The sequence below is a fragment of the Oncorhynchus masou genome, chromosome 28 (assembly GCF_036934945.1).
Source record: "Oncorhynchus masou masou isolate Uvic2021 chromosome 28, UVic_Omas_1.1, whole genome shotgun sequence".
Lineage (NCBI taxonomy): Eukaryota > Metazoa > Chordata > Actinopteri > Salmoniformes > Salmonidae > Oncorhynchus > Oncorhynchus masou.
Genome location: NC_088239.1, coordinates 23,901,193 through 23,914,429, shown reverse-complemented (window position 1 = coordinate 23,914,429; position 13,237 = coordinate 23,901,193). Strand labels below are relative to the sequence as shown.

The 13,237-nt window shown below is 42.1% G+C and overlaps 1 protein-coding gene across 7 annotated transcripts in view; it reads right to left on the bottom strand.

Moving 5' to 3' along the window:
• c28h8orf34 (chromosome 28 C8orf34 homolog) overlaps positions 1–13,237 on the bottom strand; it is a 172,492-nt gene that overhangs the window by 105,690 nt on the left and 53,565 nt on the right. For all 7 annotated transcript variants that reach the window (XR_010452030.1, XR_010452031.1, XM_064941628.1 and 4 more), the window contains exons 4-6: positions 7,029–7,148; positions 3,443–3,471; positions 1,988–2,151 (exon numbers count right to left, since the gene is read on the bottom strand). Coding sequence is in view for 5 of the 7 variants with exons in the window: in XM_064941628.1 (XP_064797700.1) it covers positions 1,988–2,151; positions 3,443–3,471; positions 7,029–7,148 (313 nt within the window). In the remaining 2 variants the exon portion in view is untranslated. The remainder of the gene's footprint in view (positions 1–1,987; positions 2,152–3,442; positions 3,472–7,028; positions 7,149–13,237) is intronic.

The window sequence follows — 13,237 nt, the reverse complement described above, 5'->3', positions numbered from 1 at the left end:
AATACCTTTGTTTGAAAAGTTAGAAAAAAGGCGATAGTATCGATTGTCCATTTTGAGACGCTGTAGCAAGTATACAGTTCCTCTAAATAATAACTCAAGAAAACTGTAATTAATTAATTTTGACATTTTGCTGAGGAGATTTTGCAGAGTCGCGCAATTTTACATATACAGTTGAAGTCGGAAGTTTACTCAGTTCTTCACAATTCCTGACATTTAATCCGAGTAAAAAATCCCTGTTTTAGGTCAGTTAGGATCACCACTTTATTTAAAGAATGTGAAATGTCAAAATAATAGTAGAGAGAATTATTTATTTCAGCTTTCATTTCCTTCGTCACATTCCCAGTGGGTCAGAAGTTTACATACACTCAATTAGTATTTTGTAGCATTGCCTAAAAACATTTCAACTTGGATCAAACGTTTTGGGTAGCCTTCCACAAGCTTCCCACAATAAGCTTGTGTAACTGAGTCAGGTTTGTAGGCCTCCTTGCTCACACATGCTTTTTCAGTTCTGCCCACAAATTTTCTATAGGATTGAGGTCAGGGCTTTGTGAGCAAGGAGGCCTACTCCAATACCTTGACTTTGTTTTCCTTAAGACATTTTTCCACAACTTTGGAAGTATGCTTGGGGTTGTTGTCCATTTGGAAGACCCATTTGCGACCAAGCTTTACCTTCCTGACTGATGTCTTGAGATGTTGCTTCAATATATCCACATAATTTCCCTACCTCATGATGCCATCTATTTTGTTAAGTGCACCAGGCCCTCCTGCAGCAAAGCACCCCCACAACATGATGCTGCCACCCCCATGCTTCACGGATGGGATGGGGTTCTTTGGCTTGCAAGCCTCCCCCTTTTCCCTCCAAACATAACGATGGTCATTATGGCCAGACAGTTCTATTTTTGTTTCATCAGACCAGAGAACATTTCTCCAAAAAGTGCGATCTTTGTCCCCATGTGCAGTTGCAAACAATAGTCTGGCTTTTTTATGGCAGTTTTGGAGCAGTGGCTTCTTCCTTGCTGAGCGGACTTTCAGGTTATGTCGATATAGGACTCATTTTACTGTGGATATCGATACCTTTGTACCTGTTTCCTCCAGCATCTTCACAAGGTCCTTTGCTGTTGTTCAGGAATTGATTTGCACATGTCACATCAAAGTATGTTCATCTCTAGGAGACAGAACATGACTCCTTCCTGAGCGGTATGACGGTTGCGTGGTCCCATGGTGTTTATATTTTCGTATTATTGTTTGTACAGATGAACGTGGTACCTTCAGGCATTTGGAAATTTCTCCCAAGGATGAACCAGACTTGTGGAGGTCAACAATTCCTTTTCAGAGGTCTTGGCTGATTTCTTTTGATTTTCCCATGATGTCAAGCAAAGAGGCACTGAGTTTGAAGGTAGGCCTTGAAATACATCCAGAGGTACACCTCCAATTGACTCAAATTATGTAAATTAGCCAGAATTATCAGAATATTCTAAAGCCATGACATCATTTTCTGGAATTTTACAAGCTGTTTAAAGGCACAGTCAACTTAGTGTATGTAAACTTCTGACCCACTGGAATTGTGATAGAGTTAATTAAGTTAAGTTAATAAGTGAAATAATCTGTCTGTAAACAATTGTTGGGAAAATGACTTGTGTCATGCACAAAGTAGATGTCCAAACCAACTTGTGGAGTGGTTGAAAAACAAGTTTTAATGACTCCAACCTAAGTGTTTGTAAACTTCCGACTTCAACTGTAACTAAAATGTTTGGTGCAGTATCTCTCAATGTAAAAATGTGCATGAAAACGAGTCATCTCACGTGGAATGACAACAAAGACTTTTTTGAAGAATCCCAACCGTTGACCAATCACCGACTTCGGCTTGACTCCAGAAAAACTATGTGTGTCCCCAAACATGCCTTTAAGGCGTCACTTTGACACATACACACAAGCACACACCACCACCACCACACACACACACACACACACTCTCTCTCTCTTTTACCTCAAGGCGGGGCTGTTATTGGCCCTCCCCCACACCTCAGTCTTGTTCCTTGGGACTGGGGGCTGGAGCATCTCTGCTGCCAGGGGGTCTGGATCCTCTTCCTCCCTGCCCACCCACTCCCCCACAACCCTGGGCCGCAGCACTGAGTTATACCCCCCAAGGTTCTAGTGCAAGGGGGAGAGGGGTGGGGGAGGGTGAGAGAGAGAGAGAGAGAGAGAGAGAGAGAGAGAGAGAGAGAGAGAGAGAGAGAGGGACTGTCATATGGCCATTCAGTTCAAAACAGAAAGTAGATTTTGTCAGTGATACATTTGTGTGCCAGGTAAATAAATAAATGTTGCTTCAATGTCTGTCTGTCTGTCTGTCTGTCTGTCTGTCTGTCTGTCTGTCTGTCTGTCTGTCTGTCTGTCTGTCTGTCTGTCTGTCTTATTATTATCATCCAGTGGTGTAGTGGAGGGTAAACGCACACAAACTCTGCTTATACAGCTTTTTTATTTTTTGCAAGCTTTTATGGAAAAATGCATTGAAGGTATAGGGAGCATTACTGTTTTCAACGCGACAGGCAATCAGTTTTTGCACACCATTTTTTTTACCAATTCATCGCTGACAGCAACCCTAACTTGACAGTGCTCACAGCCACTCACACAGTATCACTCATTTAGGTGTCTACACCGTGTTCGAAGTGGAATGGAATTCAATACTTAATACATGATAGGAGGGTAAATATATCTTAATATTCTGTCTGTCTTTGTCTTGTCTAGAAGGAGATTATCTGGGCTTGGAGCCAAGCAGACATACTGTACTGTAATACTGTATGATATTACCTCTATAGGGAACGTCTCTTCTTGAGGACAAGAATATATCAAATGCTGCTGCTATCTTCAGGGTTGGAATTATGGGGGCTTGGCAGTGCCATGAGAAAACAGATGGACGCCCATGAAAGTTGAAATATTAAGGTGGACACACTCATAAGCTTTAGTAATAAAGGTTACTAAAACCTTTTGTTTGAGGGGCCTCCTGACAATCAATTTGCAATTAAGACTGTGTGCAATACTGGGAAATACTGTACACTGGAAAGTCAGTGCTCTCATTACCGTGTAGAATCCAGGTCAAACAAAGCTTTGTCTACACACTAGCACCCAGGAAAATACAGGAAGAGGACATGTTTATTGAAGTTTCTGCAGATGGATGTCATTCCCATGAGATTGTGGTTTGTCATTATTCTCACACACACACACACACACACACACACACACACACACACACACACACACACACACACACACACACACACACACACACACCACTATTCTCAGAGCTGTGTGTCGTGCTGTTAACTGAGCCCAAATTGACGAAAGATGGAATCGGATTGCAACAGACAGGGTGGCGACAGTAGAAGGTGACGATGTAACAGTTTCAATATCAGAGGAAAGTCATGACAAGGTAGTTCATAGTCACCTGATCAAGTTCATCAGAAGCAGCGATACCTTTAAGGAAGAGAACAGTGATTCAGAGGGGCTCTGCTTTACCTGCAGTCTCTATTTCCAAAATCTATACAAAATGATTATCGTAAAACGTTACTATAAGTATTACCTCTAGTCAAAAGTGGTTAAGGGTTTACTATAAGATAAAGGTAATACCTCGTGACAGGTTCTCTAGAGCAGTGGTTCCCAAACTTTTTATAGTCTCGTACCCCTTCACACATTCAACCTCCAGTTGCATACCCCCTCTAGCACCAGGGTCAAAGCACTCTCAAATGCTGTTTTTTGCCATCATTGTAGGCCTGCCACACACAAAATACGATACGTTTATTAAACACAAGAACGAGTGTGAGTTTGTCACAGCCCAGCTCGTGGGAAGTGACAAAGAGGTCTTATAGGTCCAGGGCACAAATAATAATATAATAATAATCAATCATTTTGCTCTTTATTTAACCATCTTACATATAAAATGTATTTGTTCATTGACATTGTGAATAACTCACCATAGGTTAATGAGAAGGGTGTGCTTGAAAGGATGCACATAACTCTGCAATGTTGGGTTGTATTGGAGAGAGTCTCAGTCTTAAATCTTTTTCCACACACAGTTTGTGCCTGTATTTAGTTTTCATGCTAGTGAGGGCCGGGAATCCACTACTCACAGAGATACGTGGTTGCAAAGAGGCATCAGTGTCTTAACAGCACGATTTGACAAGGCAGGATACTCTGAGCGCAGCCCAATCCAGGAATCTGGCAGTGGCTTCTGATTAAATTTTCACAGAACCACTTGTTGCAATTTCAATGAGGTTCTCTTGTTCAGATATCGGTAACTGGACTGGAGGCAGGGCATGAAAGGGATAACGAACCCACTGGTTTGTGTCATCTGTTTCCGGAAAGTACCTGCATAATTGAACACCCAATTCACTCAGGTGCTTCGCAATATCACATTTGACATTGTCCGTAAGCTTGAGTTCATTTGCACAAAAAAATCATACAATGATGGAAAGACCTGTGTGCTGTCCTTCTTAATGAAGACAGAGAAGAGCTCCAACTTCTTAATCATAGCCTCAATTTTGTCCCGCACATTGAATATAGTTGCGGAGAGTCCCTGAAGTCCTAGATTCAGATAATTCAGGTGAGAAAAAACATCACCCAGATAGGCCAGTCGTGTGAGAAACTCGTCATCATGCAAGCAGTCAGACAAGTGAAAATTATGGTCAGTAAAGAAAACTTTAAGCTTGTCTCTCAATTTAAAAAAAAACTAGACTTACTGTGTGACAGGTTCTGTCCCGCCTGCTTCCGCTCCCCCTCCCAAGCGCCCGGCTACCCGTCGTCACGCGCACCTGTACCATCACTACGCGCAGCTATGCTCATTGGACTCACCTGAACACTGTGCTGATTGCCCCTGCATATATGTCTGCTCCTCTGTGAAGACATTTTTTGTTCAAAACCTGCTCAGTAGCATTTTAGTCATTTGTTTGAACAGCAGTTTTCAGTTGTTCCCCACAGTCAGGTCTGGACTTTGACTTGGCCATTCTAACACCTGGATATGTTTATTTTTGAACCATTCCATTGTAGATTTAGCTTTATGTTTGGATCATTGTCTTGTTAAATTAAATCTCCATCCCAGTTCAGGTCTTTTGCAGATAGGTTTTCTTCCAGAATTCCTGTATTTGGCTCCATCCATCTTCCCATCAATTTTAACCATCTTCCCGTTGGGCAGGCCCAAACCATGATCTGCCACCACCATGTTTGACAGTGGGTATGGTGTGCAGCTGTGTTGCTTTTACGCCAAACATAACATTTTGCATTGTTGCCAAAAGTTCAATTTTGGTTTCATCTGACCAGAGCACCTTTTACATGTTTGGTGTGTCTCCCAGGTGGCTTGTGGCAAACTTTACATGGATATCTTTAAGAAATGGCTTTCTTTTGCCACTTCCATAAAGGCCATCATTTGTGCAATCTCTACGACTGATTAGGGTCCTATGGTACAGTCATTAACTGTGATCTCTGCAGTTTCAACTGATCATTCTTGTGTGACAGTCTTCTCCCTTGTCTGATACTCCTTCCATTTCAATATTATCGCCAGTGCTTTGGGATGTTTAGCTCGGGAAATATTTTTGTATCCAGTATCTAGGTTCCTTTAGGGACCTCTGGGTACATTGTATTTATCATCATTGTCATTTAGGTCAACATTGGATCATTCAGAGATCCTCACTGAACTTCTGGAGAGAGTTGCTGCACTGAAAGTAAAGGGGCTGAATAATTGTGCATGCCCAATTTTTCAGTTTTTGATTTGTTAAAAAAGTTTGAAATACATGTTGTTCCACTTAGATTGTGTTTGTTGATTCTTACAGTTTTATATCTTTATGTTTAGCCTGAAATGTGCAAAGTTTCTAGAGGCACTTGTCTGCTCCTCTGGTTGTTCCCTTTAGCATTGGTCACGTGTTTATGTCCAGATGTTGTTCCTGTTCCGTTGCATGTCCATCTAAATTAAATGGTTCACTGCCTGTACCTGCTTCTCATCTCCTGCGTTGGGCATTACAGGTTCTCTAGCGCCTTTGCTTTGGGGTTTAGGGTACAGTATTAGGGTTTAGTTACTAGAATCACTGTGTGACAGGTTCTCTAGAGCCTTGGCTTTAGGGTTTAGGGTACAGTATTAGGGTTTAGTTACTTGACTCACTGTGTGACAGCTTCTCTAGAGCCTTGGCTTTAGGGTTTAGGGTACAGTATTAGGGTTTAGTTACTAGACTCACTGCGTGACAGGTTCTCTAGAGCCTTGGCTTTAGGGTTTAGGGTACAGTATTAGGGTTTAGTTACTAGACTCACTGTGTGACAGGTTCTCTAGAGCCTTGGCTTTAGGGTTTAGGGTACAGTATTAGGGTTTAGGGTACAGTATTAGGGTTTAGTTACTAGACTCACTGTGTGACAGGTTCCCCAGAGCCTTGGCTTTAGGGTTTAGGGTACAGTAATAGGGTTTAGTTACTAGACTCACTGTGTGACAGGTATCTCGAGAGCATTGGCTTAAGGGTTTAGGGTACAGTATTAGGGTTTAGGGTACAGTATCAGGGTTTAGGGTACAGTGTTAGGGTTTAGGGTACAGTATTAGGGTTTCGTTATAGACTCACTGCGTGACAGGTTCTTCAGAGCCTTGGCTTAAGGGTTTAGGGTACAGTATTAGAGTTCAGGGTACAGTATTATGGTTTAGGGTACAGTATTAGGGTTTAGGGTACAGTATTAGGATTTGGTTACTAGATGCACTGCTGGACAGGTTCTCCAGAGCCTTGGGTTTAGGGTACAGTATTAGGGTTTAGTTACTAGACTCACTGCATGACAGGTCCTCTAGAGCCTTGGCTTCAGGGATTAGGGTACAGTATTAGGGTTTAAGCTACAGTATTAGGGCTTAGTTACTAGACTCATTGCGTGACAGGTTCTCCAGAGCCTTGGCTTCAGGGTTTAGGGTACAGCATTAGGGTTTAGTTACTGTACTCACTGCGTGACAGGTTCTCCAGAGCCTTGGCTTCAGGGTTTAGGGTACAGCATTAGGGTTTAGTTACTGTACTCACTGCGTGACAGGTTCTCCAGAGCCTTGCCCAGCTTCTTGCTCTCCTGCAGGATGTGGTTGAGCTCATCAAAGTCTTTGCTCTCCCTCCACTCCCACGATGGGTGCTCTATGGACCGCGGCACTGAAACACACAAACACACAGAGCAATTTCATTGAAATGTTCTTCAACACTGAAACCAACCAGAACTTGAGAAAGTCATTCACTTTCACATACGTCAATGAGGCTTAGATAGAAAAGTTTTCTGTATGGAAAAGCTTGGAGGAAAGTCGATGTATCCCCTCCAAGACCATTGGTCTCCCTCAAGGCCTGGAGGACATTACAGCATGATTAGCAGATGAAAATGGGACAAACAAAAAGAGGAAATGACCCAGATTTCATTATCATCTCACCAACGTCTTCCAGTGTCCCCTGCCTTAGCCCTGGGCCCCTCTATCTCCCTCTACATCTCTCGCTTCCTCTAAACATTACCTAGAGGTTTAATTCATGAATGAAGAGTGAGAGATATATACATGAAATATGGAGGGAGAGGGGGAGAGATATTCTCCTATAGGGATATGGGGAATATACATGTAGTCTAACTTAACCCACATCTTATGTGCATCATTATGTTCCTATACTGAGTGTACACAACATTCAGAACACATGCCTTTTCCATGAGATAAACTGACCCGGTGAAAGCTATAATCACTTATTGATGTCACTTGTTAAATCCACTTCAATCAGTGTAGATGAAGTGGGAGGAGACAGGTTAAAGAAAGATTTTTAAGCCTTGAGACAATTGAGACACAGATTGTGTACGTATGCCATTCAGAGGGTGAAGGGGCAAGACAAAATATTTGCCTTTGAACGGGGTATGGTAGTAGGTGCCAGGAGCACAGGTTTGTGTCAAGAACTGCAGCGATGCTGGGTATTTCACGCTCAACAGTTTCCTGTGTGTATCAAGAAAGGCCCACCACCCAAAGGACATCCAGCCAACTTGGGAACTGTGGGAAGCACTGGAGCCAACATGGGCCAACATCCCTGTGGAACAGATTCGACAGCCTGTAGAGTCCATGCACCAATGAATGTAGGCTGTTCTGAGGGCAAAAGAGGGTGCAACTCAATATTAGGATGGTGTTCCTAATGTTTTGTGCACTCAGTGTAAAGTACATCTCTGATTAAACCATCCATATAGAACTGGCCTACTGCACTAATACCCCCGTTTAGGGATAATAATGGACATACATGTAGTGCTTTGCTTTGCCTGAGTCCCAAATAGCACCCTATTCTCTACATATGCCGAATCTTAACTTGATCACTCTTTTGTCACAGAGAATTTTCCTACTGCATCAGGAAATAAAAATATGACTTGTGAGTCCCTGAAAATGAGCAGTTCTCTTTCTCTCCATGCGGGGCAGTCGAGTCATTGGGATCAGGGCTTGCTATCAAAATAATTCTCTCTCTTTCTCGCTTATACGCTAAACCTAGGTCCTATTACTGCAAATGTACAAAAATGTATCTGAAAAGCAGCCAGACACGTCAACAACTGTTGTTTTACATGGCTTAATAACAACATAGATATTGGTCTCTACTAGCCTACGACATACAAGTGAGAAGTGTATGCTAAGGTCAAAATTGAGTTCAATCGTGGCCTGGAGTGGTCTAACGGTTAGGGCTGCTGCATTCAGCGTGGCAGCACACATATAAGCATAACGTGTCGGCGTGGGTTCAATTCTGACCCACGCCGACACTAGGCTACGACATGAGGTTCCACAAATAACTCAATCCCCCCGATTGACTTGATTTATTTACACATTTCAGATATAGACAGGTCAAGGATATCTTGATGAGAAATGACCATACCAGATAACATAAATAGGAAACAAATAAAATAACAACAATATGCTACACCAACATTAGTTTCCATTAAAACAATGTGGCAGGTAAACTGGCATAGTAGATTTGCAGTGGTAAACAATGAAAGTCTTGTACAGAATGCTTGTCAAATAGATTAATCGCCCTTAGTCTGTTCAAAAAGTGTGGGTTTGATTCCTGCTGGGCCACCAATACTAATATTTGGACAGAAAAAAGGCATCTACTAAATGGCAAGAGCCTGTAAAGGTGTTTCTCATTATATTCTGGTGTATCTCTTCAATGCCAGACTGGCAGTTGAGAAATAGTGTTTGATATTGGAAAAGCTTCAGGAACCGCGAGACAAACAGCATAGTGGAGACCCCGATTGAACTTAATTCTGACCTTGACACTTGTATGTCGTAGGCTAGTAGAGACCAATATCTATGTTGCTATTAAGACATGTAAAACAACAGTTGATGATGTGTCTGGCTGCTTTTCAGATGCATTATTGTACATTTGAATGTTGCAGTAATAGGACCTAGGCCTAATGTTTAAGCGAGCAAGAGAGAACATTATTTGGATAGCAAGCCGTGATCCCAATGACTCGACTGCCTCCGCATGGAGAGAAATAGAACTGTTCTTTTTCAGAGACTCATGAGGCTCATTTGAATTTCCTGATGCAGCAGGAAAACGCTCAGCGACAAAAGAGTGACCAAGTTCAAATTCGACATCTGTAGTAATAACCCCCACACACACATGCACGCACACACAGAGTTTTGGATTACATGAAAGATAATGGAGAGAGATCTATATTTCATCAGGACATTCAGTATTAGGTCCTTATGAAAAATACATAACTTTGAAATGATCTGAAATACAGCAGGAAATGGGTGGGTGAAAGCAGGGACACTAAATGTTCTAGAAAGTCATCTGAAGCAGTAATCTAAAACTACTTTAATGGATTCTGCCCTTCTATGTTCCTGAGAAGTGAGTGCTGCTCCTGCATACATCACTGTGATGTGTTGTATCTCTGAACATCACTACTGTATGGATGACTACTTTGAATTGCATCAGCCATCTGTGTAAAGTACAGTACTAGACGTGTTCTACAAAGATACAGTGATACCAGGTGTTATGCATGTTTCATGTATGTTTCATGACTGAAATACACTGGATTACTGGAAGTGTTCTACAGTAGGGGGATGTCCATGTTACATTTATAAACCTGTAGAATACACAGGTACGTAATCTACCTTTTTGACGGTTTGTTTTGAGGAAGAAAAGGAGGATTTTATCTGTTTTTTTGTGTGTAAATTCCTTTCCTGCATGATTCAAACGGTGTCTTAACTCACATACTGTACAAGTTAGCAGAGGCATGTTTAGTCTTTGCTGTTCTTTCCTCTCCTCCCTTTCCTTTTCCTTCCTTCCTTCCTTCCTCTCTATCTATTTTTATCTTCTTCTTCTTTCCATTGTAACGGTCAACTGTAACAGTAGCAGAGAAAGACTAGAAACAACAAGGAATGAAATATTACACATGTACTATATGTTAACAGTAGGTTGAATAATAATAGGCATGTATGTAAACCGTATGTTGAAGCCTTTATTATTCTTGGGAGATAAAGCTATTAAATATTACTCTAAAATATGACATTGTGGTGCTGTGATGGTCCTGCTTTCTAGCCTGTTTGGAAGTGCACGGTTACCCTGCAGTAAACTCTCCCTAACAAAACACATAAGAAACACACACAACAAAAAATATTATATGAATATCCTAAAGCTAAAATATACAGAAATAATACATTATCTGATGAAATTGCTTTAGAAAGGTGCAAAAGACAGGGATGTCCCCTCTCCCCCTCCTGTTTGCACTGGCACTTGAACTGCTTGCTGAAAGAATTAGACAGGACCCAAATGTAAGAGGTATCAGCACTGGTAAACGTGAATATAAACTAAACTTATTTGCCAATCTACTGATATATCCAACCAATATTGAAAACTCAAGGCCCCCTTGCTAAACAATAATGTCCCCATAAATCTTACACACAGAAGAAACCTCTTCAGAATGGCATGGCTCCAAAAGTTTTTATATCTATTCTCGGTAACAACAATTACCTCACCTAAGACATTCTTTAAAAAAGTATCCTCAGTCATAACAGACTTTAAATGGGCAAATAAAACTCATAGAATAAAAAGGAAAGTTGTACATCTCCCTAAGTCTGGGGGTTGCTTTCACCTCCAAGACTTGGAGTTTTATCAACTCACCACCCAAAATGGTCCACATTGGAAACCTAAAAGGCATAGAAACCATAAATGGCTTGATAATACGAAATTAATTTAATTCCATGACAGAATTAAAAATACATTTTGGACTGATCAATGTAGATATTTTCAAATACACTGAACAAAAATATTAATGCAACATGTAAAGTGTTGGTCCCAAGTTTCATGAGCTGAAATAAAATAATCACAGAAATGTTCCATATGCACAAAAAGCGTATTTCTCTCAAATGTTTTACACACATTTCTGTTAGGGAGCATTTCTCCTTTGCCATTATAATCACACCTGACAGGTGTGTAGTATTTCTGTCTGCAATAAAGAGCTCTGATCGGACTGGCCCCCCAGTGGGTGGGCTTTTGCCCTCCAAGGCCCACTCCAACCCAGTCATGTGAAATCCATAGATTAGTGCCCAATGAATTTATTATCATTGACTGATTTTCCTTATATGAACTGTAACTCAGTAAAATCTTTGAAATTGTTGCATGTTGCATTTTTATTTTTGTTCAGTATACATACAACTTAAACGTTTCAGATCACAACATTTCTATTTTAATTATTTTGGATATCCTATTAGTCAGAAAAGGGTATTCATATGATATGTAAGATATACAAAATATTGCAGAGAGCATATTAAACTGACAATCTCTTAGAAAAATATAAACTATTGAAACCAAGACCTAGAACGAACTGATATTGGCACAAAATGGAGGGAATGTTGTAACATAACTAATACAATTACAGTTAATGAAAATGTACACTTAATCCAGCATAAACTAATGTATATAATTGATTATACAAGAGACAAAATTCACAAATTCAACAGCACAATGACAGAGTCATGTCTTAAGAGTGAAACTAATAATGATTCAATAATCCATGCTTTCTGGGAATGTCATAAAGTCCATGTGTGGAGTTAGAAAGTTGGCTGTCTGTCACGCCCTGACCTTAGTGTTCTTTGTTTTCTTTATTATTTTGGTTAGGTCGGGGTGTGACATGGGTGATATGTGTGTTTTTGTCTCATCTAGGGTGTTTGTACTGTCTAGGGTTTTTTGTAGATTTATGGGGTTGTTTCCATCTAGGTGTTTTGTAGGTTTATGGTTGCCTAGATTGGTTCTCAATTAGAGGCAGGTGTTTATCGTTGTCTCTGATTGGGAACCATATTTAGGCAGCCATATTCTTTGGGTATTTTGTGGGTGATTGTGCCACACGGGACTGTTTAGTTTCCGTTTCACTTTGTTATTTTGTATTTGTGTCATGTTCAGTCTTTTCTATTAAAACATGGACACTTACCACGCTGCGTATTAGTCCGATCCTTGCTACACCTCTTCAGATGAAGAGGAGGAAATCCATTACAGAATCACCCACCAACAGAGGACCAAGCGGCGTGGTAACGGGCAGCAGCAGCAGCATCGAACACAAGACTCATGGACTTGGGAGGAAATTCTAGACGGGAGAGGACCCTGGGCACAGCCAGGGGAATATCGCCACCCCGAAGCAGAGCTGAAGGCAGAGAGGCGCTGGTATGAGGAGGCAGCACGGCGTCGCGGTTGGAAGCCCGAGAGTCAGCCCCAAAAATGTATTGGGGGTGGCACACAGGGAGTGTGGCAAAGCCAGGTCGGAGACCTGCGCCTACTTTCTGTGCTTACCGGAGAGCGAGAGGGACCGGGCAGGCACCGTGTTATGCTGTGGAGCGCACGGTGTCCCCGGTGCAGGTGCATAGCCCGGTGCAGTACATTCCAGCTCCTCATATCGGGCGGGCTAGAGTGGGCATCGAGCCAGGTGCCATGAAGCCGGCTCTACGTATCTGGTCTCCAGTGCATCTCCTTGGGCCGGCATACATGGCACCAGCCTTACGCATGGTGTCCCCGGTTCGCCAGCACAGCCCAGTGCGGCCTATTCCACCTCGCCGCACTGGTCGGGCTACGGGGGGCATTCAACCAAGTAAGGTTGGACAGGCTCGGTGCTCAAGTGCGCCTGCACGGTCCGGTCTATCCAGTGCCACCTCCACGTACCAGCCCTCCGGTGGCAGCCCCCCGCACCAGGCCGTCTCTCCGTCTCATCCCTACAGATGCTCCCGCCTGTCCAGCGTCCAGTCTTT